Raw genomic sequence first — 24274 nt, 5'->3', positions numbered from 1 at the left:
ATAGAAGGTCAAGAATCAAAAAATGAAAGGGACGAGACTCGAACTCGCGCGGGTTGCCCCACCAGGAAACAGATGTTAAGCTGACCTTAACCTGGCGCCATAACCAACTCGGCCACCCTTCCGTACGATGATCAGAAGATCTTAGATGTCAGAATCACGCAAGTCAGGACCCAAGAATCATTTCTGTAATCAGTAGTGGTCCCCGTTTGTGCGCAGGTCTTCGAGTGCCCGCGTAAAGAAAAGAAGCTGCCGACTGGCCGTGGCGGGGCAAAGCCGAAAAAAAAGAAAATTTCGACGGGGCTGAGTGGGTCCTCGTCCGGACCGAAGCGAGAAGCCAATGAGACCAATGCCCTAGGTACGTATACAGAGGGGGGCGGGTCGGGGGGTCGGAGGCTGCAGGGACCGACGATGACGTTCGTTCCCTGTCACCTTCGCTTTCTCTCTTTTTCTCGTCAGTCTTCCTTTTCGCAGTCCACTTTGATTGAATGAATGGACCATCGACCAATTCAATTCGACAATTGAGAGGACTACTAGTTCGAGAATGCGATCGATACAGACCAAATTCAACATGCCAAGTCTTCAAAGAGTCTGGGCTGCTTCGGCCGCCAATCACGCACCTCGGCCACCAAGGAACCTCCCTGTTCCCCGCCGTGATGGAGTCTTAAGGTGGTCGCATCTTTTTTTGGGAATGGGAACCCCAAACTGATCGCGATCGAGATAGCGATAAGACGTTGGCGATTTTTGAACGACGAGACGTTTAAGTCCAGCGAGTCTATGCGCGCCTAAGAAGCTTGAGAGTAATACCTGGCCGAGATTAATAAGAACCCAACGTTCATGCGCCGCCCCAAAAGGAACCACACACGCCACAACACGTCAATCGCGAATAGCAACTAGAGCACCGCCAAGAAATATTCTTCATTCGATGGATACATAGACTCTGCGGGAAAAGGAACCGGAGCCGCCGTTACTCACGTCCCACTCGTTCCTACGTGCCTTGATCATCTCGGTCTCGGGATGGCCGCAAATGGGAAGAAGCTTCGTCCACAGAGTACACACTACACAGTATACAGAGAGCAGCAGCGCGATGAACCAACGCCAGAGCTTTTTCCAGCTTCGCCTCATTTCTGTCTGCTAATCCGTTTTGGCTGACCGAGGCAAGAAATTTCTGGCGCACAAAGCTCCAGCTCGCACGACTCAACACACCTGTGGTATCCGTACCTTACCTAAAGTACGAACAGATGGATGACGTTTCCCCCTCGGGCAAGTGGCCACAAGACCATCTCGGTCCAGAGTGCGCGATTGGCTCCAGAGAGACGGAAGCAGCCTTTTTGTCGGGTTTCTCTGCTTTGCTAGTTGCCTCTCTCCACTGGCCTCTTCCTAGAGGTTCAAGGGAGGGGGTGTTCGTGCCGTCTCTCATATTCAAAAGGAGGTCTGTCCGCTGTCTGACTTGTTAGCTCACACTTACCTTGGAAGTTGAAATGACTTCTGCAACTTTTCTGCAAGGAACATTACGGCATTGAAATCAACAACAGACAAGTTTTGGAGCACCAGCTTACCAAGGACCTTGTTGACTTTGGAGTGAGGCTGGCTGCCAACAGGGAACACTGCTCCGAGCTAATTGTCATCGGGTTTCGAAATCCCATCGGGACACTGCGCTTCTGTCGACTAATTCGCTCTGCTTCCGCTCTCCCACCTTGCTTGACTTTCAATCCTTTGGCTGCCACGGCCATAAGTTCCAACTTTTTATTCGTCGCCTCGTTACAGATACATCCTCTAGTGCTTGCTTAGCTGCAAAAACTCACTACACGACGGAATACATTAGTGCTATACAAGCTCCCGCCGGATATTGCCGAAGCTTCATCTGTTTCCAACGAAGTACGGCTACAGCAATCCCATCTCGATCGATCCCTAAAGAATACGCCGGTTCCCACCCCTATTATAATATCCCTGCTATCGGTCTGCTATTCGTACACGCTGTCAACGGTCTAGACGGATACATCTGAGCACCTCAGCTGACGACGGCTTGCATTGATCACCGCATTGAAAGACGGGACCAACTTGCATCGACGGAAACATTGGTTTAAAACACCATCGCGACACACGCATATCCGACCGCGAAAAGCTTGTAAGAGCTTGCAAGAGAGCACACAGCAACACAGGAACACAGGACCAGCAATAACTTTGTCGGACTCAACGTGAAACTCTCTTCTCTTTCAACCCTTGAACGAACCACTCACCCCGCCGGCGCAATCCCATACGTATGAATACCTTGGTTCTTCACCTAATTACGAATACCCCCGGACTCGATCCCGTGATTTTTCCCCCCCTCCCTGCGTCCTAATTCCTCCCAACGTCGGCTTGCGCTTCGATTTATCCCTTACGTTCACCCACACCTCAGACCGACAGCTCAACGCGCAGAGTGCAACATAACGCACCGCAACGCAACCCAGCGCAAAGCAATCACCATAGCGACAGTCGCATCTCGAAAAGTAATTACCAGAAACACAGCAAGACGACGCCACAACAGCCATGTCGCCTGCCGCGCAAGCGCCCCCGACGGCCGCCGAAAAGGTCGCGTCCTTCTTCTCTCGCATGAGCCCCGTGCCGTCCTTCCCCGACTACACCGGCCCGCACAAGGTCGGCACCGTCGACATTGAGATCCCCGTCTCCGAGTTGGAGTCGCCCAGTCCGACCCCCTACAGCGCAACAGACATCCACACCGTCCAGTGCCGCGTCTTCTACCCCGCGGTTCCCGAATCCAACGGCAAGCGCATCAACTGGCTGCCGTCGCCCCAACGGCAACATGTCTCTGCCTACACCCAGTTCATTGGCATCCGGCCCATGCTCGCAGACATTGTCTCGTATGTACCCCCTCTTCCTCGAACGCTCCTCTAGTGCCTGCGCAAAAGGTGCTGTACTGACCTGAGCCTACAGATTCCTCCCGCGACATCTGCACTATACCACCATTCCCGTCCACAAGAACGCCGAGATCCTCGATCCAGACACCCCGAACCGACGATGGCCGACAATGATCTTCTCCCACGGCCTCGGCGGCAACCGGAACACATACTCCCACCTGGCAGGCTCCCTCGCCTCCCACGGCATCGTCGTCATCTGCCCCGAACACCGCGACGGCAGCGCCGTGGCTTCCTTTGTCCGCATCCCCGGTAAACAAGACCAGTACTTCATGCGCGACACCCGCCGCGTGATTCCCTACGTCCGCATAGATCACGACGCCCGCCCCGAAATCTACGAAGCCCGTGAAGATCAGTTGCGGATCCGTCTCTGGGAGCTCGGCATGATCCATATGGTCACCCTCAACATGGACCTCGGCCTCGCAATGTCCAACCTCAACAAGTCCACGCCCAGCTTGACCCAGTTCAAGAACAAGCTCCACGTCCATGAGCCGGGCTGCATCATCTTCGGCGGCCACAGCTTCGGCTCCGCCTCCATTGTCCAGCTTCTTAAGACGACCTACTACGCCGAGTCCTCCGCCCTCGCACACGTCCAGAAACCCCTCTTCACACCGCGACCGGACTCGGCCCTGTGCAGGCAAATCACACCAAAGAACGTCACCATGCTCCTCGACATGTGGTGCTTCCCGCTCCTCGCCCCGGGATCCGCAGACCTCTTCAATCTGCCCCTCCCAGCCTACGCAAACACGTCCACCGCGCCGGGCGGCAACGCCATCCTGGCCGTCGAGTCCGACGCGTTCTACAAATGGACAGACCACCTCCATGTCACCGCCCGCGTCCTCTCTCCGCAACCCTCAGCGTCGGTGATCACGCCACAAATCTTCCGCCGCAGCGGCGTCAGCCTGCCCGAGCCAAACTTCTTCTACGTCCGCTCCTCTGCGCATCTATCTCAGTCCGACTTCGGTATCCTCTTCCCCTGGCTCACCAAAAAGATCTTCAACTCGGAGGAGCCGGAGCGCGCCCTGCGCCTGAACCTGCGCGCGCAACTGCAGCTCATGCGCGCAAACGGCGTCCCCGTGGCGCGGACATGGATAGGTGACCTCGTCGACGGCACGGGGTCCGGGAAGCTGGGTATCTCTACAGACGAGGACGGCGATAACGGGCCTGATGATGGTGTCATGGACGATAAAGTCATCTTTGAACGTTGCGAGGGCAAAGTGCAGTACTGGAACTGGATCGACGTCATTGGCATGGGCCAACCTGATGAAGAAGAGGAGGAGGCGCCACCGCCGGCCGACGGCTCGACGGCAGCCACTGCTACGACAGCGACGAATGGTGGTGGTAGCGGGCCGGGTGTGAATGCGCAGATTGCGGGGGTGGAGCAGACGGATCGCGATATGGAGGATGAGTTGGAGCCGCTTCAGGCTGTGGCGAGCGCGGCGCAGATTGCGGCGAGGTCATGACTTCGTGTGCGCTTGTGAGCAATGACTAGGGAGGAGGAGACCTCGGTACGAGGTGGTGAGTTGCATAAACTACACGGGGTCCAACGATTGACTGCATCACGAGAGTATTATTGTTGTATTTTTAGGAGATTAGCGTAATTAGCATCCTGTGCGTCTTGGAGAGCACCTGCAGATACCACGATTAGAATAGTATATATATACATCTCGTTTCTTGAAGATGTTAGTTTGTAAAGGTGGAATTGCACGTGTGTTGCGAAGCAGATGAAATGCACGAGGAATTCGTGTAAGTCTATTGCAGCCCGGAGGTTGTCCAATTCACTAGCTCGTCTTCACATGTCTTCAAATCCCATCTACTACCAATCTTAGATCATTTCTCCGCAATTGGAAGATCCGATGAGGCTTGTTCTACCTAATTACCTATGACGGGACCATCCGCGTTAGTAAGTAAGGTGGTAAAGTACTATAGGCGTAGTTTGTGTCCCACGCTGTGGCCCTCGGCTTGTAAGTCATACACGTCATCAAAGATGAAGGCGTCAAAGACCGCGCGACGCCACGGCTGGCATTCTATCATTCTGCAACGGCCTCGTCTGCTGGTAGGAGAGTAGTTTAAAACGGAGCTGTGTTTCCCTATAGCCAGAATTCGATATCTCTACTTATCGATAGAGACGATTAGATTTCCCAAATAGACAAAATGGCTCCCGTAAGTTGCTCACTCTCAAGCACATCCCCGGCTTGCACTCGGTCCACGTCCCAACGTACCTACATACTAACACCACCTCACCAGCAGCAGAAACAGCCCGAACGCCTCAAACACGTCGCCGCAAAGGCGAACTCCTCCAACCCATCACAATTAGGCGATCCCGTCTCCCTTAAGGCCGAGGTCTCCAAGCTCTCGCCGACGGAAGGGGACCTCGGCGCGGCAGCGGACTCGAAACCGCGCTCCGGTACGCAGTCCAAGGGCAGCAGCGGTGACGGTAGTTCCACAGGCGCGAAGAACTCGGATGGATCGCCCGTCCAGGACTACGACAAGAGACGGTTGAAGGACGTTGCTAAGGAGGACCTCGAGAGCGGAAACCCGTCGCAGCTGGGGGATCCCGTTAGTCTCAAGGCTGAGGTTACGAAGAAGGATCCGGCGCCGGGGAGGGCTGATGGGCAGAGGGTTGAGAAATCTAAGCTATGATGGGTTTCGTGGTATTGTTGAGTGAGGGCTGTAGCAATTGATTATAATTCGGTCATCTGTGGCGTTTTTGGTCGTTTTCAGTGTTCGTTCCTCTTCACTTAATCATTGACTTGGGGATAGGCTCAAAGCCTGGCCGCGCTGGAGTCGGCCATTTGAGACTATGTTCTCTTCACCCGAGATTCCCATTATCTTTGTAATTAAGAGAAATATATCGCCGCACAGTAAAAGGGTTGACTTCTCTAACTAGCTCCGGGCTGGCCAAGCCACTTTCTCCTGAGTTCATGATAATCATCTCAGAGGGTAGGCCTCGAGCTAGCACGCCACCCGCCACCAAGACAGGCGCTCGCGCCGATTTGGCTCCCTTCCAATATATGTCCTCCTCTCTGAGTCTCTACCAAAATCCCAGTTGCTCGCCTAGTATGATTGTGATGAATCACCTACCAATGCTCACCTATAGATGGTCTCAATGTAAACAACTGACCTACTTCGACAATTAATGGATCTTCTCAACTCAGCTCCCTCTCTTTGTATACCTACAAGAATACGCAGCAGACAACGGAATTGAGAGACAGACAGTAGATTCGTTCCGACTGGTTAAGACGTCGGCGGGTGCGGCACAGAAACACAACAAGTTTTTACCATCAGTCGATGCGCATATACTCAATATTCGCGAGACGCTCAACTCTTGCGTCACTAGTTGATTTGAATTACTTTGCTTTATTCGCTTAAAAGGACTCGAGACTCGACGTCTCCAAGTATCGTTCAGGGATCAACTATTTGCCTCCGGTCAAAGTGCCGTTCGTGCAAGGGATGCCGAGGCCTGTAGCTCCTTCCAGTCCAACACACTCCATCTCACCTGCGCTGCCATCCTATATACTGTTAGCAAGACTAATCCCTCATCATAGTTTCCCCTGTGAAGACTTACAGCTGCGACGAGGGTGATGTCCTTGAAGGTGAAGTCCTGGCAATGCGCCGCGTCTTTGCACATAAGGTACAAGCCCTTCTTGGTTGAGGCGCCTGAGAATCAAAGCAACGTGTTAGCAGTTCCTCGTAGATGTGTCGTTGAGTAAGGTATAGTTTGAACTCGTTAGTACTCACCTAGACTTTGACTCCAGCATGGGCTAGAGGTACAGCTGCCGTCCTTGAGACCCGAGCCAGTATGCGCCTTGATATTCTCCCAGCGGAAGTTCTTGGCAAACGCAGCCAGCGAAGCATCCTTCCCGGCAGCGCCCTTTTCTTGATCGACATAGTCCTCGATAAAGTGAATGGGGTAAGCAGTGTTGGTAATTGTGAAGTTGCGCCAGGTAACATCAGAAATCTGGCACGTCGTGCCCACGGAGCCCTTGAAGCGAGCTCCCAACAGCGAGTCGTGGATCTCTGCGTTCTCAAACAGGTACCCGCTACCCGAGCCAGACGCGCAGGAGACCGAGATTCCGTGCGTGCCGTATCCGACGACGTTGCGCATAGTCACATTCACAGCCGGCGGAGAGACGTTGATGATGTCGTCGCCGTTCCAGCTGGTCCACCCATCGATGACAATATCGGAACCGCCAACGTCAATACCGTCCGTGTTGAAAGGGAACGCAGTCTTGGACCGCGCGTCCAGCACGGTGTCAGTCATGTAGACATCCTGCCCGCTTATCGAGAAGCACCACGCGACGGGGTTTAGAATCTTGAGGCCCCGCAGCCGCAAACTCGTCACACCGAACGAGAACATGTGCGGGCGCCCATTATTGCTGCTGACGTTGGCGCTGGACCACCACTTATCGCCGTGGCCGTTAATCCAGCCGCCGCCCTGGGCATTCGAAGCCGTGAAAGTGACGCCCTTGCTGTCGGCGACGGTGATCCAGTGGCCCGGGTAAATGGAGCGGTTGTTGACCACGGCGGAGACGGCTGCCGGGTCGTCTGAGAGGGTGAGGTTGCCCTCGATTTGGAACTCTACGTTTGTGAGGCCGGAAAACTTTAGAGGGGTGAGGAGGCTGTATTCCGTGCCGGCGCTGAAGACGACGCGGGAGTTGCTGCCGCAGGATTTGACTGTCGAGAGAATGGTCGGGGCGTCGTCGCCTTTGGACTTGGGGACGACGCAGGTCTTGAACTGGTCTTTGCCCAGTGTCTCGGGTAGCCAGTAGCCAGACGCCAGAGAGGCGAGGAATGCAATGCTAAGGAGTGGATGTTGCATGGTGACAACTACTGTTAAAGAAAGGCGTGGTTGGAGAGCTGCTGTCTACTACATCTCAGTACGCTACACATATTGGCTTATATATGTCTTGGCATGCTTGGCAACTCAAGGTCTTCTAGTCCATCATCTTGTCAAGTCAAGATGGACTCCTCTAACTAACTTTCACTGGCGCGACGTGGGCGTAGGTTTTCCCTGGGTTAGATTGAGCACCTGCGTCAAAGAAGAAGCATAGGACGAACCCTCATCCCAAGCAGTCTTCGCGCGGGCTGCGACACCTCCAACCCAAGCGGCCTCCCTTCATCACTCACGAGTCAACATAGCCTACGAATTACACGTGTGGAGTGCTCGGAACCCAATGGCAGAAGTTCTCCGGATAATCGGCCTGAGAGTCGGAGAGCACGGTGATTAAACAGCGTTGTCTGTGACCAAAGTAGGCAACGTAGGCGCAGCGCAGCCAGGTACCCCAGATGAGAAGCACTCACGCAGAAAGCTTGTCTCGTCTTCATAAACCCGAGTTGCAGGGTTCGACGCCTGGGCCAGCCCGCCAGCGTTGCGCGACTCGTAGTTCTGAATCGCACCAACAGCAATCTACATGTTACACGGCCGAATGAACCTTCGCCTGACTCTTTCGTCTGGCTTCTCGAGAGAAGCCTTTTTCGTATTGTTCAATCCGACACTACCGATGTAATCTACTTCAATTTCGCCGCTTGCCGACTTCCCGGGCCCGACAACTTGGACGCTTACCTATCTTTCTCACACGTGCCCAGTCAAATTGTGAAAGCCCGGTCATGAACCATTTACCACAAGCATCGAGTTCTCTCACATAGGAAGCAGGCGTTTCAGCAGCACTTTATCGGATGACGGCTGTTGAAGCTTGGGCGGTGGCTTTAAATCAAAGCGGATAGACTACTAACGGGCACCAGTACTCGAAGGGAATCTCATGCGTAAGACACGAAGAGACATAGGCATGTTGAGACTTTTGTCTTCCTACCATCTACTAAGCCTACTAACGCCGCTGCCACCGGTGGCCCAGAGAGCAATTGTGCATCCATGCGAAATACCGTCCGAGAGAAAGAAAATGGAATAATCCACTATACGCCGCCCTTATGCCATCATATCATAACCGCCCGAAAGGCGCAAAGGCATGTAGTACGTGCAATAGAATCCACCACTATTGTGGGTGGCTCGTAAAAGATGCTGGGGCCTTCGCCCATCCGGCTTGTGCCTTCCCTCAACCGACAACAATCTCAAAGACCCGGAACAAAAGTAAGAAACGAAGTCCATACTCCTCCCAAATAACATGAACAATGGCGGACAATAAACTGTGGGTGGGATAAACATGTCCGCCGAGGTATCCTCATCGAATCAGAATAGTACGCCTTCCCTTTTTTTCATACGCCGAATTCTCACAGCATGCCAATGCTCTCTCTCTCTCTCTCTCTCTCTCTCTCTCTCAAACGTCGAAACCTGACTTGATAGCCCAGGAGCCTGCAAGCCCTTTACCGCCGACCTTTTCGGCAATCATGGCGATGGCTTCCTTCAGGTCGTTGCGGGAAATCTTGGCGTGAGCAAGTGCAACGTACGAGAGATCGACCAGGCCACCCTTGGCGATCTTGGGATTCGCCTCAATAACCTTCTTGAGCTCCTGGAGATTGTTGTTCTCCAAGATTTTCTTCGGCAGCGACTGTACGCTGTTCTTTGTGCTGCCGCAGGTGATTGCTTTGAAGGCATCGGCCGGCTTCGAGTCTATAGCAGGCTTATCCTTTGCCGCTTGGGTCTTAACCGTCTTGTCCTTAATCGCTTGAGCCTTGGCAGTCTTGTCTTTAGGTGGACGACCGGCAGGCTTGGGCTTCGGTTCGGGTTCCCAGTATTCCGTCGAAAAGGGATCGATACTGTGGTGGTGTTCGAGGCTCTCTTCAAAACATGTGTTAACGCTGCTATATGAGCGGGAGACGGGATATAGCTTACCCAGAATGAATTCCATCCTGTGCTCGTACACGGTGCGGTTAGGACCCTTGCGTGTGCGATCCTCCCAGCAGAGGCCGGTGCTCTCCGGTTCGAGGCCGTTGGCACTCACGAACCGAGCAGGGCCGTTGTCTTCCGAGTCGTCGAGGAACTCGTCCATGTCTTCGCCGTCGGCATCGAGATCCTCATCGTCATCATCGTCGATATCGACGTCCTCACCTTCACTTTCCCACTCGGCTTCCGAGTCGTGGTCATAGTTTACGGGGAGTTGGTCGCGGCGGATGGGGTTTCGAGCGAGGCGTCGCATGCCAGATTTGCCTGCTTGATAGGGTCTGAGGGTGACGGTACCTCTGTAAGGAGGCCGCACATCCTGATAGAACTTAAGTGACTTTGTAGGGACCTTCCTCAGCGCATCTGCAATATCCTTTACAATCGCCTTCTTATCCTCTTCGCTGTTTGCTTCTTGTGTGAGCTTTCGCATCTTTTCAATGCTGAACCGCACTGGCGGGTAGATTCTGCCTCGCGCAGCAGGACGACCGGGAAGCTGGAAAACCTCGATAGCATCAAAGCCGCCCGCTTGGGTTGACTTTCTCTTTCCATCAAAGTACTCTCCCAATATCCTCGTCTTGGCCTCGTGTGCCTCGTCGTCCATCTCGAAGGGGCTCTTGGCCAGGCGAACACTGCTTTGCACAAAGAACGGCTTGAACCGCTTCTCATATTCTGATAGCTCCTCCTTCTTGGCTGCGGGAGATTTGGCGTCTGGCGTAAGTGCGGATTTGGAAGGGCTCCCTGACTTGATGATAGGCACCAATGTATCCTTCTTGGGCGTGGCGGGTGCCTTGAAAAAGGACATGAGCTTCGGCTGGGCACGCTCCTTCTTCTCCTTTTCCTGTTGCGCTTTGCGTTCTTCCTCCTCCTTCTTACGGCGCTTCTCATCTTGTTTGGCTTGTTTTTCGGCGTCGGCTTTTGCCTTTTCGGCCTGTTTGACTTGTCTTTCAGCGTCTGCTTTTGCCTTTTCGGCCTGTTTGGCTTCTTTCTTTTCTTCACGCTCCTTCTTCTTCTGTGCCTTTTCCTTCTCTTCGGCCTCCTTTTCGGCTGCGGTCCGGCGCTTTCGTTTGGTGGGTTGGGTAGTTGAGGCAGGTGTCTTTGATGATGAAGCGGGATTGGCACTTGTTGTGGTCTGCTTGAGGGGAGTCGTGCTCTTGCTAGGTGTGAGGTCGGGTGAGGGCGAGCCGCGCTCTGGTGTGAGGGTGCCGGCATCGGTCAATGAGCTCGGGCTACTGGGGGCTGGCGATATATCGCGGGTAGGCATCTGGCGGGCGGGAGACCCAGCTGCGAAGGTTAGATGGATGATCGGAGCAAAATGATGGCCACAATGTGGACATGTTAGGTAGCTCATACCTTTGCTGGGTTGGACAACGGCCTCGGTGGCCTGATGTTTGACGCCGTTCTGCAAGCCACGATCCTCAATGGTGACCTCGTCACCGGAGAAATCATCGTGACTTCTCTTCAGGCCGCTAGCCTCCATGTCTGATTCTCGTTTGATGTTGGATGACATCTCGAATAGAGGCATCGGACGCCGGGTGTCGCAAGGTTCGCGACAGTGCTCGTCGGTTGGTCGTGTTAAGTGTAAAGTGTAGAATGAGGCTGAAGTTGTGTCCGTGGCAGTTGGTGTGGTGGGGAAGATTGAAATGAATCGAGTATCCCGCAACCAGACCAGAGAATAGGTACTTGGTGAGTGAATCGCTGGTAGGACGACAGTCAGGTATTTCGAACAATCAATGAGGTGTCGTTCAGCTTCAGAAAGAGCCGTGATGGCAGGCTCAATGGCGGCAGGTCAGGTCGTCGGTCTTGCAAAGTGGAAAAGACCGTTAGTGGAGGTTGACAGGTAAGGTTGGGACGTTCCGCCGGGACGCGACTGACGCGTAAATTTGGCGTTGAGGAGGCCGGGGGGAGGGGGGTCGTGTCTTTGGGCCGATAGGCACCATTACCATTTGAATTAGTGGCAGGGCTCCTTCTTGGTGCAGAAAGGGGAGATTGGGCCTTGCCAATGGTGAGCGACAGGGTATTGGGCGACGCGTTAAGGGGAAACTCTGTTAAATGGACGACAGGTGTGAATTATAGGTATTGTTAGAATCAATTAAACAACTATCATACTACTCCGTAGAAGAGAACACTCCCAGTAATTTCGATTCCACTTTCGAGTGAACATAGAAGTTGATCTGAGAAGAGACTCCAAAACAATTTACACAAGGCATTATTCTATATCAGAGACATCACCTTTGCTTTGGTCAATTGTTCAAGTACTCTACTTTCAATGCTCCCGCGAGTTGCGCACTAACAAAACCTCTTAAACGCAGCCCCCACCTGCACGCGTTTCGCTCAGCTGGGAGCTTATGTCAGCACGATAACGACAAAGGCCGCGTTGTGGCTGACGGCCTATCCTCACTGGCCTCATGTGGCTGGTATCTGACAGACCTGCGTTGGTCAGTGCGGTATTACCTCATTCTCGGTGAGATTTCGGTCTGCAGCTTCGGTCTGACATCTCCATCGCACTACACCGAGGCAGACGTTGACAAGGGCCACCAAATATTCAATGGAGACAGAAGACAAAACCATCCAACCACACCTTACCAGCAAAGGGAGACCCGCCTTTCGGTGTCAATCGGTCTTGGCTCAAGTCAGAACGTTACATCATGATGCCATTTCTCTTTTTCCCACCCTCTGGCTATCCTTTCCCACTCTATGGCTATCCTTTCCCACCTGCCATCACGTTTACTCCATTCACCCCGATGTCCCCCCCGCGACCCTGTGCCTGTCTCTGCCTATCACTATTAATCGGGGTAGACGGAATCGACGGACAAGAGCGATAATCTTCACCAAGGAAAGTTGGAAAGGTGGAAATGGAAGAAAAAACCTAGGGGTCTTTTTTTGGTGGGCAAAAACACGAAGTGATCGACAACGCCGCCCGCCCTGCGCGTAAGGTCCCTCTGTCAACTAGGACCCTGATGATGATGATTGTTTGCCGCCTGCGAAAAAGGATCCCTGCCTGTCGGCAAGTGGCGGTGGTTCTTTTTCTCAGCGATACCCGCTCAAAAAATGCAGGTAAACAAAGAGGGTACAGAGGAAGCCAGCAATCAGCAGACGCACGAGATGCAGAAGCGAGGACTTCATGCCAGGGACGGGATGGCCTGCAGAAGGAGGCATATCCCGTACGCAGTCACTCCGTATAGTGCCGTGGGTGCTGAGCTTCCTCAAGTGGTTGACTTTGCGGCGCCGCGTTTCCCGAGTGCTGGGCGTTGTTGCCCATCCTTGCTATGTAACTTACCTCTTGAAGATCAATGTTGGGTGGTGTTGCTGGGCACTCGAAGGCGACGTCGGCGATCGTCTGCCTTGAGAAGTTCTCGTATCTCACCACCTGTCGCTTTGGGCACTCTTTGGTACTGTTTACAGAAGATAGCCACGGGAGCCAGGATATGCATGTCATCGACAAGACACAGACCAAAAGACCCTGAGAAACAAAGTTTTGGGGTACGGGGTCTCCGTTCGAACCCAAAGAATGAAGGGGGGCGCCAACTATACGGAAAGTTGGGACAAGTCAACCGTCAGAAACTCCTCGAAACACGAGGTCGCATGTGTGTCAAAAACGAACTGACAGTGTCGCAGTAGTTCCTGCGCATTGCGATAGTCCAAAATGGTACCTATAGTATGGTAGCAATGGCAATCCCGTGCTACCTGACCTATGAACCTACGGTAAGAGATAGCGTACGGAGTAGAGAGATTGACTCTGAGAGGCGGCCTCAAGTCCGAAGGGGAGGGGGGAAAGCTAAGGAAGAGGTTAGATCTATAAAAGTGTACTATCTTTGGAACACATGACAGGTTTGGCCGGTAAGTTAGATAGTTTAGTGTATCTGTAGCTCATTACGGATAGACCAAGTAAAAAGGTAGCACTGCAAGCGGCTCACCACATGTCCCTCGAGTCAAACATCCTCCTCCCAACCCCGGATCTTGCAGGATGGGGTTTGGCGTCTCCCATTTCAACCACGCGGGAATGGGTTGGTCCAACAGAGAGTTTTCTACAGATTGCCATGCTTGGAAAGTTAGCCTGAACCATCCCCCATCGGAAAATCCCCCAAGAAAATGTGGCAAATGAAAACGGCGTGCGGCTGAAGAAGCATTACGGTAATATCATATTACTGGGTCGGCTGAAAGGTGTTCCCTTTACTCCGTGACGAGCCAAGACGACCCTCTACAGCTACGTAGCTTTGAAGACAATGTCTCAGACTATCCCCCCAGAAGGTCGGCTGGCTGGGCTGAATCAACCTTTCGGTAACCAATTCTCCCGAAATTGACGTTCCTGGGCACCATTGGTCACACACACACAGCTTGACAGGATGGCATAATTCAATACGGGTAAAAAAGGGTTGTTCAATCGTGATGCCCAGGAATGGCTTTTCATATTCGAGCATTTCGAGCTTCTCTATTTGTCTCAGCCTCTCTCTCTCTCTCTCTCTCTCTCTCTCTCTCTCTCTCTCTCTCTCTCTCTCTCTCTCGCCTTCCCCGTTGCCCGTAATTCCAAACAGCTTCCACTAGGGCCTTCAATCTCAACCGTGGTATCATCCTCCGCCCCCTTTACCCTACCCAATTCGTCTTTGGTTTTGTCTTCCCCTTGTCCTGCCTGACATCCGTCCCCCCTCCCATCTCGCTTTTGATGTCTTGTCCACAGATTAGGGAACAGATCGCAATATGGTCTGTCCATGTGAGGAGCGTCGCGGCCTAGGAAAATAAAAAAAGAGTCCGAGCCAAGGAAATGGTAGGAACAAAGGTAGAGAGGCCCGTAGGAAGCGATCGTAGAGCGGAAACAATGTTGGAAAATCTTTGACAAGGAGACTCGAATTTCGATCTCTCTCCCCGGCACATCCGGTAAACCGAACTGTGTCATCTCGGGATGGTCTCTGTATGGTATCATCCCACGCATGATAAAAAACAATCCCCAAGTAAAACGCCGAGTGATGCAAGTTTGTGACAGTAAAAGAAATCACCAAACACCCCCCCCCCCCCTTTAGTGACCGTATTTGTATGCCTAAAGAGACATTCGTACAGATTGGCGATGACGAGGAAGGAACAGGAAAGTCGGAGAGATGTCGAATCGTTTTCCTCACGTCATGGTAAAGCGAATGAAGCCCATCCCGATGGGCTCGTAACGTATTGTGAAAGTCGGCGACTTATCCATACACGTATGTATGGGGCCGCGAGGGCAGCGTGGCCTCTCACAAATCGGGGTTAGCGATGTAAAGACGGCCTCCGGTGAGCGTGGTGGTGCGCTCGTCGACGCTGCCCCTCCTGCGTAGGTCATCGGCGCCCTTGACGCTCTTCTCGCGGGTGACGGTCGAATGCATTAGTGAGTTGCTCGCCAATCTCGCCGCCGCAGTATTGCCCAGCTCGCCGACATTGTCCGCCCGCTCAGCGCTGCTCCCTGAGCCCGTCGTCATGGCCCTACCACTCGCGTTGTCGCCCAGCGTGGCGTCCTCCGGTACGTCCTCGACCATGCTACCACTCCTCTCGGGCGTATCTCCGGGGCTCCATCTGCGTCCGCCGCCGGATGATCGGTATCCCGGGCCACGACGGCTCGCAGTGCTACTGCGGCCGCTGCTACCGGTCCGTCTGTGATGCAAGCGCGCGTCGTCGTCGTCGCTGTCCTCGCCCTCAACCTCGGTGGCACTCAGCCGCATGGGAACGCCGCCGACGCCAACGTGGTGCTCTCCCGGAGCGTAGCCCACTACGGCGGGCTTCCCGTGGTGACGGATCTTGGCGGCAACCTTGCCAGTAGCACTGATGCCGGTACTCGTTCTGCCGCCGGACGGAGCGGAGAGGCCAGAGGCGGTTCGCTGGCCGCCGATGACCTCGAGGGTAGCTCGCATCTTGGCGGCGCGCTGCTGTGCCAAGAGGCGAGGGTCCTCATATTGGGCGCGGTCGCACCACACGGTGGCCTTTTGCTTGCGGAGAAGGGCGACATAGCCCGTCGGCTGGGGGCTGCCGCCGCCGGAGCGAGAGGAGGTAGAGCGACGAAGATCGGTGGTGGGCGAGGTGCGGTAGGCGGCGGGCGGAGGAATGCTCGAGGAGGTGCTGAAGGTGTTTACTGATGGTGAGCGGCGGGTATGTTGCTGAGGGTTCATGGCATTCTGCTGCTGGAGGTGCATCGGCGTCGGGCTCTGAATGGGGAATGTATTTGAGGACGTCGTGCGTGTGCGGGAGTGGGAGTAGACTGTGGACGAGTCCATCGGCTGATACCGCCGGCTCGCTGAGGGGTCCAGCATGACTGTGGTTGATGTGAGGTTGTGAGGCAGGCTCTATCCTGCTATCGATGTTGTCGTCGTCCTCCTTCGGATAGGTGGTGTCTTTCGTGGAGGTTGTGTGGTGTTGCTGGTCCTTCAAGATCGTCAAGATGGGATGGAGTCTTATACACCTGTAGAGGATGGGGTGTAGAAGTAGGAGTAGGAACAAGAGTAGGACCAGAAGGAAGAGGAGGAAGGTGAGGTTGTGAGGTAGAAAAAGGCTGTCGTGGGATTTGGAGAGAAATAATCCGAGAGCGTGAAGTTGGGCAAAGGAGGGAGATTATAGGTCGGGTTCCCAGGCGGCGTGCGGGCGAGTAAGGCACCTTAAGTTTCGCGCGGGTCGACGGGGCGAAATGTTGAGATTTGGGTACTTGGGGGAAGACCTGAGGGGAGTTCTTGGGCGCTTCAGCTCAGCTCTCAGGGCCAGCGGCAGCCGGATGGGAGGTGCCTTTTAGCGCTCCGTCACCTTGTGGCCTTTTGGGAGGGGTCCCCTTTGGCTGGGATTGTGAGTGAGAGAGAGTGGGAGTGGGAGTGAGAGTGAGTGACCGGGGAGGGGGGTGTGAGGTGAAGTGAGGTGTGAGGTGTGAGAGTTGAGACTGAGAGCGAGAGAGCAAGAAGAGTGAGGTGAGAGGGGTGTGTGAAAACAGGAGTGAGGCCTGTGTGAGAGTGAGAGTGAGAGTGAGAATGAGTGGGTGGATGAGTGGTGGAGAGAAGGTGGGAGAGTGGGAGGTTCCCTGGGTCGGGAAAGCCGAGAGCGACAAGTGCTAAAATTGCTCGGAAGCCTGCGAGGTAAATGTACCTTTTTTCTCTCCCCTCCAGCAAGTCGTGGGTTCAGAAAGTGAGAGCGAGCCAAGCCACGCCTGAAGAGGGATCCAGCACCACGGTGACGATGAATGATGGTGATGTTTCCCCCCTTCTTCGCGTCTTGAACAACGCCTCTATTTTTCTGTCTCTCACTTAGACTTTTGGCTAGACACCGAGTAACTCTGTCACTAGACACCGACTCTGTACAAAGACAGATCGTTTATCGAGCCTGTCGAGCTGCTACGCGGTAAACACGAACAACAAGACACAAGGAACTTGTTCACCACACTTCGGGTCCTCGCACCCGATCTGCGACCTGGATGGAAACGACGGGGAACAATGACAATGGCCCGGTGAGAGAGGCTGATAAACGAACCAGAGGGTCTCGGGTTTCTATTTTGCTCGTGTCCGCCGTCCGCCGTCCGTCGTCGCGCTTAAAGCCAGACCCTCTGTGGAGCACAGATGATGATGGAAGAGTCGGCAATCCCAGTCGTGCCAGTTCCGTACTTAGAAAAGCTAGGGGAATTTGGGAAAACCCAAGGGAACGATACGACAGGGCGGCCAACGATCGTCTGTGCCCTTTTTTTTTTTTTCTTGTCTTGGTATCGCTAAAAGAATTGATATCCGTGGGATCACCGCAGTTCGGGTCCGGGTAGCGTGCTGAAGCGCGAGATGAAGAGAGAGGGATGATGCTAGACGAGGCACGTTTCGTCGATAGTGGGAGCTGAGGGCTGAAGGAGGGCTGAGGCCGGAGGGAGATCAAGAGTCGCAGGGACGATGCCGTTTCGCCAAGATGCAGAGTCGCGAGAGAACAATAAACAACAACGAGGCGAGGGAGAAGTGAATCCTAACGCGCAGATGTTGTTGTCGGTGTTGGTGTTTGTTGTTTTGTTTCTTGTGGGTGTGAGATCACGGCCGAGATAAGGCAGACCGACGCTGCAGGTCTGAGATGAAAACCTGAGATAGAGTATAGTATGCCCACTCACACACACACACACACACACACTCACTCACTCACTCTCACACCCACCACACTCTTGAGAGAATTAACCTCAATTGATCCCGTTCGTGAGGGGTGCGGTTCGCCGAGGTGGAGGAGGCGATGGTTGTGATGGTGGTGGTGCCCAAGGAAGAACTATGTACTAGGTAAGCGTCGAACTCGGACGACGAACCCAAGAACGTGGGGTTTGTACGGATGTGCGGGAATACACCACAGAGTCGAATACGGATACTCCAAGATGGGACTAGCACTCTTGTCCAAAGAAGTTGAGGACAGGACAGAACTGGGGTTTGAATGCGATGCGATGCGATGCAAAGGGCCGGCCGAAGCAATAAGCAACAAGCAGCTGCAGGATTTACCAACTTTACGAACTAAATACTGCCAGATCAAAATCAAATGCCCAACATGGTGGTACCGCATGGTGACGACTGAATGGTAAGTCGCCGATGCGGGATGAACTTCCACACAGCGTATATGTCTACCGTAATATAGCTTCGGTGACTGAAAGAGAGCAAACAAGCACAACCGCTGATATCATGACCAACTCTTCTTGTTGGAGATACACATATCCATCCGGATACCGCAGTGACACAACCCATTGACAAGAAAGAGGGACGAGACAGAAAGCCCAAGCAAGCACGTACCGCACCCGCAAGCACAAAAGAGGCCAGGACCAGGGGCCAGGACGACACTTGGACAGACTGGGACAGGGACAGGCCAAGGACGAGTGTGACAAGGCGACACTCGACAGGGTGACAAAATGGTGACAAGGGCCCCGGTCCAACGTTGCATGCGCCCGGGGCAGCTCTTTTGCTGCTTAGTGTCTCTCCCTCTCCCCCATGTCTCTCTCACTCTCTGTCTGTGTCTCTTTCTCCCATGTTTCCCACTCTGTCTTCTGGATGTGTGCTCGCGCCGCTCTCCTCTATTGGCTCGCTGCCGCCGTAGCCTTCTCCCCTCTTGAGGAGAGAGAGGGCCTTTCGTCGCTCTTGTCATCGCCGGGCCCTACTTTTTCGTAGGTAGATCCACAAAGTTCAACGAGAACCCGTCTGTCCCTCCTGGCCATCTTTCGTTCACCCTGTGTCTATCTTGGATATTCTATGGATATCCTTACTATGGAGTCCTTCTCTCAGCTTGCCTTTCCCACGGCGCCATAGCCCACTTTCTTACCCTTCCCTCGCGGGCCTCCAGTGTCCACAATGGTTGTCAGTCTGCGGCGCTGCGGTCGTCGTGCTGTCGTTGCTCGCTGGCGTACTCTCACCACCAGCTTGACAATGGGAATGGGAATCACCAAAGCCTCTTGGATACCGTCTCCCACTCTCAGTCTCTTCCCGTCTCTCTCCACTCATCGAACATCCACATCCGTGACTACTGTTGTACTGCTATGCTGCACGTAAACCCCTCGCCTGGCCCAAGCTTCCGGACTACACTATGCCGGGAGAATATGTCACCATCATGACTGCCGTCTTGTTCGGCTCTACTGCGAGTTACAAGTTTAAACGCTCAAGCTATGGAGTCCCTATCCGACACAATAGTTGTGTCTGCCGCTCTAGTGCCCGCCAATATTGGTCCCCTCAAGCGCCGTCTTTAGTATGCGTACACTACAGTACCGCGTAGAAACTAGAGGGCCAGACATCAAGGCAGCGAACAATTACGCTCCTCTCTGTACAATCGCACCCCCAAATCTCGATCGATCTTCCTAATCCACCGAGGAAATCCCACCAACGCGCTTCTCATCCCAGCCCGTCGCGTCAGGATTCAGCCCGGAACAGGTTCACGGTTCACATCGACCCCCGAGGTCGCGGAGCATTCGCCCGGCCAATCATTCCCATGGACGTTGATGTAATAAAAGTTGCCCCTTCCAGAAAATCCAAGGAACCAAACTCGAGTCTCCAGAGTGGGATAACCAACGCCATAGCCCGCCAGGAGTCGGGGGCAGTTCCAGGACACACAATCCCAGTTCTCCGGGGCACATTGACGGCCCAGTCTTGCCAGTGGGCACTGATGCTCTGCCGCCTTCGCGCTGTCTACTAGCAATGGCAATGTCCTCCGTCCTGTCGTGCGGCGTGCCTGGTGTCACCGAGTTTTTCCAGGTTTCCCATTATTGATCTTCAACGCACGTACGGAGATGGCCCTGTCCTGTACTCTGTATGTATGTAATGATCTCCAGGGCCTTTTCTTCTGCCCTCTTTTATTTCCTTATTTTCCTCTTCGTCACTAATGATCTCCCTCGCTTCGGCTGCCGTCCGTCCCCTTGTCCAGTGACTCTCTGCCACTCTGGTACCCCTGGTCTGTCCACAACAACCCCCTACATGCAGTAATCAACCCCGTAGTCTTTGCTCATTCCTTATGTTTTTCCCTGTTTTTTGAGGGCTGAATCCTTCCCACGAGATTGGATCGGTGTGAGCTTCAGTGGTCTCTGAGCTCTGTTACCTTGCTTTCTCGAGTGATCTTCGCACTATTACCCCTACGAGACCCTTCCGTGCCGTTATGCAAACCCCCCTTTTTGCCGTCTCCAGGTTCTCGATATTGCTCGGTCAGAGAACCAAAGCCTCCATCACACTGCCGAAAGGGCTTGCGGTGAAGGGCAGCAACTTCCAGCAGCCGGCAAAAGCTCAGGACAACATCCAGCGCTGGCCAAACAGGGCAAGTCAGGGGCGAGTTGCGACGGCGGTGATGTAAGATGCGGCAATCGCCCGTCCGCCGGGGAGCTTGAGTGATGTCGCCCCGTCCATTCGCCAACAGTGTGACAGATGACAGCACTGCGTTCAAAGCACCATTTTCCCTCAGATCATCTCGAGCAGAAGGCCCCCTCGACCGTGATGAACATGGAAATGACCTTGTGTTCCCCCCGCACTCTCGGTATGCCCTTTCCGGACGCTATGGGGAAGAACGAAATTAGGGAACGTTAGCCAAGGAGTGCTGTTCTCGTTTGATCCGGCATCCGAATCCTGAATGACATTTGATGCTTGGAGAACCGACGCAACAAAGCGAAGAATCTCATATTTGCTTTCCAGTGCCACGTCCGATGTTTGCGTTGCGATGTGCGGAGAGGCAAGTGACACGATCCCTGCTCGGGGGCCCAGATAATGTGGCCGTAATGCAGCGCCAATGCAAGTCAAGAAGTCGTTATCACGAAACTCGGAACCGTAATCACAAGTCTCGGCTTCTAATTCCCGTTCTCTGGTTGCCAAGGCCCAAAACGGCATGTTTGCTTCCATGTAGGCCTTGCTCCACGATAGGAGAGACCCAACCTATGTACGAATATGCGGCTATTGGGTTTCGTATCTCACCATAGGCAGGCACTGTCTACAAACAACACCAAGTCGATTGAGCATCATGATATCTAAGACGCACTCTCAAGCCATCGTAAAGCCATTGGCCCATCTTGACATGCAACTATCTTGCCTTACTTGCAGGGAAACTCCACAGCTCAAGCCTGGCATGGCCGCATAGGACCTCAAAACAGCACCCGACTCCGGATCCGCCTCAACCACCACCGCCGCCGCCGTCTCCATTCACGATTCCATGCCTTCGACGTTCCTTCTCCAGGCCCACAATCCCATGCTGGTGAGAAAAACGTGCAAGCTCGTGTGGGGGGGTGTGGTCCTCCGGTGAGAGTCCATCATGTAAGACAAGGCGCGCCATGCCCCGGGCCAGCCAACAGGAAGCAGACCTTGAGGCTCAACAACGGCCGCTATGGATACAGCGGCGAACTTGCACAATATTCAAGCAACCAAAACCGAAGGTGGTGTTGCGCGTCCGAAGCGGACTCTGTCGACTCCACCCCGCCCATACCCGCCAAGGTACCACGATCCGGCCGCGCTCCGAGCCTTCGTCTCCCAAGCCTCTTGGCCTCCGAACAATATCAGTCGCTCTTGGACCGGCTCACATTCATACTGCAAGTGCTCAGGACTCAGACAGGGCGGCTCGGCTGGCCAAGTGGCGCGTTCCCTACGGACCTTGAGAAGAGACGTAGGACCTTGATTCTTGTGACCGACGTAGGAGAAATAGAGTGCGGTACAAATACGCCGCTACGTATGCGTTTTGTCTATATTCACTACTCTACAGCTCCTCCAGTCCCGACGGCATTGACGGGACTGCGAGAAAATGGAATTGCGAAACGGTCATTGATTGGACTCCCCCGTGCGACGACTAACGAACCGCACACGCGATTTGATCAGACATGAGGTCAAGACAAGGGCAGAAACTTGGCTTTTCTGCTTCGCTTCTTAGTCATAATACGTCTCCCATATTAACCAGGCTCATCTTATTCGACCAACAAATCTCCCGTCTACCACGGCCTCGAGCCATATGAGGTCACATACGATGAGTTGTTCAGAGTCATTGCAGCCTCAACGGGTTTGCTGGTTCAATGACACCCGAACGTCACACCCGCATCAGGAGCAATCGTCGTGGCCCCTTTTTGACCATTTCACTTTGCAAACCACAATCATCCATCAGTCGAGTGTAACTGATCACCAGTTCAAGCAGGCTGAAGCACGAACACACCCACCCGTGACATTCCTCTCAGCCAACAGCCAACAGCATGTTGCAGCGTGGTAGCACACATAGCAAGCCAAGTCTCACAGGATAGCACCCGAACGTAGTACTGCGTGCGGCCAACAGACGCCCCGGGTCCCGGCTGCGACCAGGTCAGACGGCTATGAGACCCCGGCTTGCCCGGGGATGGCGGGGAGGGGCCGAACTATGATTTCCATTCCTGAAAGCTGAGGGGGATGTAGGTAATCCAGAGGACACCGGTATGGGCGCACTTCTGCTGCAAGCACGGCCACAATTGCCAGCTCCAGAATCTGGGGAAGATGAATAGCGCGCGGCTGGTTGCTTTTGCGTCGGCGATCCATGCGGCCCCGGCGAACCTACACCAAGCCCATTCGATGCGGTGTGGAATATTGAATATTGGATGTAGGAGCTGAGCTGCAGAGTCCTATCCGTGTGCATTATCAGACAAGTAACCCTTCAGAACCCAGCCTGTGACGGATTACCTGAAGCAGGAGAAGAGACTCCATCGTCGAGGGCACTCTGTCCCAAAGCAGAAGATACAATTATCGCAGAGGGGTCATGCGGAAACAAGACATGACTCTGACTCTCTATCTTGGCCTCTGTCGCCGACGCATGCGGAACCTCTCCCCCTCGTTCTGGGGAAAGCCACGATAACCACCTCCTCCCCCGGACCCCCGGCAGCATTCCAACCCGCTCCCCAAGTACGAGGAATGAAGGCTAAACTATCTGGTTCAACCCCGATCCCTCCATTGCCTAGAGGACGTGTCTTACTGGTCCGGGGAGGGACAGAATCTCTGCCCATGCAGATGGCTTGGCTTGTGTAGGATGGTTCAAGGCAAGGCAAAGGTAAGGCAAGGCAAGATGCGATAGGATGCCACGCTATGCCAATGTTGTGCACGTTGGGTTCGTCGACGCTAATCAAGCGACCACTCTCGTTCGTTCTCGTTGATGCTAAGCAACGCTCGACGATACCAAGAGTCCAAGACAGCCACTGTTCCCCCTCGTCTTCCCCCCTTCATGTCCGCTTTCTAGCTGCCCGACTCGGAGAAGCGTAGTGGTCTAACGACAACCGACAGTGGTTCAAAGAGAAGCGCGGTTTTATTTCATCGCAATCTCCCATGTTGTCTACTAAATTATATGCCTTGCCTGAAGCCGCTACTCCGTACATGAAGCTTATTGTCACCGTACCTCCTCTTAGTCCCGATGTCATTGATTTGAGAAATAAAAACGCCGAGAATTTCATCTCGGGTGCGAAGCATACCGAGAGCAGATACCAGGCGAAGACGATTTGGGAGTCTTGGTGTACGCAAACCTGTTCAACAATGCCGCCACCACTATGCACTTTGAATCTACGCAGTCACCGCCTCGGTGTAAGCCCGCCCGCATCCAATAGTCAGACCTCTATCCCCCCTCGCCGACGTTGCATTCCTCCCACTCCCATGCTTGTCCTCCTGGGAGATGCTGCCACGAGGGCCGCGGGCTGAAGAGGCTGCCGCATGTCTCAGCGTGGGACAGAAATCCTGAAAAAGAATATCGTTGCTCTGCCCTAATGGTGTAGTTGCAACATCCTTACACAGTTGTCAGACAGACGAAGAAAGGAATCCCAATCACCGAATAGAGGCGGCCCAATGGCTCAAGCTTGTCCGCTCGTCACCATCCTCGTCGACGGAGTTCCTTTAATGATACTCTGTCGAGAGCTACGCCAAGAAAGCATGGGCCCGAACGACATGGGCGGCGCATCGCAAGGATCTTCACGGGGAGGGGAAGGTTGTCGTTTTAGAGGGAAGCATCGCCAGGAGAAGGCTTCCATGGCAAGCATATACAATGTTTAACAAGAGCTCTGCCTCGACTATCGTTCGTTCATTCGAACTTTTGAAAGTGCCAAGACCAACCCATTGAGAAGATGCAGCCT

General features: G+C 53.9%; 9 protein-coding genes across 9 annotated transcripts; 6 read left to right on the top strand and 3 right to left on the bottom strand.

Moving 5' to 3' along the window:
- Positions 1-2529: 2529 nt before the first annotated feature.
- Positions 2530-4378, top strand: CPAR01_07884 (platelet-activating factor acetylhydrolase; the record flags this gene model as incomplete). The annotated part of the gene is made up of 2 exons (XM_060492153.1): positions 2530-2861; positions 2935-4378. 2 exons carry the CDS (start codon positions 2530-2532, stop codon positions 4376-4378), a joined length of 1776 nt encoding a protein of 591 aa, XP_060348523.1.
- Positions 4379-5069: 691 nt separating this feature from the next.
- CPAR01_07883 (uncharacterized protein) lies at positions 5070-5558 on the top strand (the record flags this gene model as incomplete). The annotated part of the gene is made up of 2 exons (XM_060492152.1): positions 5070-5078; positions 5163-5558. 2 exons carry the CDS (start codon positions 5070-5072, stop codon positions 5556-5558), a joined length of 405 nt encoding a protein of 134 aa, XP_060348522.1.
- A 773-nt stretch (positions 5559-6331) lies between these two features.
- On the bottom strand, positions 6332-7737 carry CPAR01_07882 (exo-polygalacturonase; the record flags this gene model as incomplete). Its single annotated transcript, XM_060492151.1, has 3 exons — positions 6332-6427; positions 6484-6575; positions 6657-7737. 3 exons carry the CDS (start codon positions 7735-7737, stop codon positions 6332-6334), a joined length of 1269 nt encoding a protein of 422 aa, XP_060348521.1.
- Positions 7738-9190: 1453 nt separating this feature from the next.
- Positions 9191-11446, bottom strand: CPAR01_07881 (chromatin assembly factor 1 subunit A; the record flags this gene model as incomplete). Its single annotated transcript, XM_060492150.1, has 3 exons — positions 9191-9651; positions 9706-11034; positions 11104-11446. Coding segments are annotated over 3 exons (2133 nt in total), but the record flags the coding sequence as incomplete, so codon positions are not given.
- A 2703-nt stretch (positions 11447-14149) lies between these two features.
- Positions 14150-14295, top strand: CPAR01_07880 (uncharacterized protein; the record flags this gene model as incomplete). The annotated part of the gene is made up of 2 exons (XM_060492149.1): positions 14150-14212; positions 14257-14295. The coding sequence occupies 2 exons, from the start codon at positions 14150-14152 to the stop codon at positions 14293-14295; spliced, it is 102 nt and encodes a 33-aa protein (XP_060348519.1).
- Positions 14296-14972: 677 nt separating this feature from the next.
- Positions 14973-16019, bottom strand: CPAR01_07879 (uncharacterized protein; the record flags this gene model as incomplete). The annotated part of the gene is made up of 1 exon (XM_060492148.1): positions 14973-16019. The coding sequence occupies one exon, from the start codon at positions 16017-16019 to the stop codon at positions 14973-14975; it is 1047 nt and encodes a 348-aa protein (XP_060348518.1).
- Positions 16020-19539: 3520 nt separating this feature from the next.
- On the top strand, positions 19540-19872 carry CPAR01_07878 (uncharacterized protein; the record flags this gene model as incomplete). Its single annotated transcript, XM_060492147.1, has 1 exon — positions 19540-19872. A coding segment is annotated over one exon (333 nt), but the record flags the coding sequence as incomplete, so codon positions are not given.
- Positions 19873-21284: 1412 nt separating this feature from the next.
- Positions 21285-22028, top strand: CPAR01_07877 (uncharacterized protein; the record flags this gene model as incomplete). Its single annotated transcript, XM_060492146.1, has 1 exon — positions 21285-22028. A coding segment is annotated over one exon (744 nt), but the record flags the coding sequence as incomplete, so codon positions are not given.
- Positions 22029-23187: 1159 nt separating this feature from the next.
- Positions 23188-23846, top strand: CPAR01_07876 (uncharacterized protein; the record flags this gene model as incomplete). The annotated part of the gene is made up of 2 exons (XM_060492145.1): positions 23188-23208; positions 23439-23846. 2 exons carry the CDS (start codon positions 23188-23190, stop codon positions 23844-23846), a joined length of 429 nt encoding a protein of 142 aa, XP_060348515.1.
- Positions 23847-24274: the final 428 nt, after the last annotated feature.

This window comes from Colletotrichum paranaense (genome assembly GCF_030867605.1).
Source record: "Colletotrichum paranaense strain IMI 384185 chromosome Unknown Scaffold_6.1, whole genome shotgun sequence".
Classification (NCBI taxonomy): Eukaryota; Fungi; Ascomycota; class Sordariomycetes; order Glomerellales; family Glomerellaceae; genus Colletotrichum; species Colletotrichum paranaense.
This window is presented reverse-complemented; position numbering and strand designations above follow the sequence as displayed.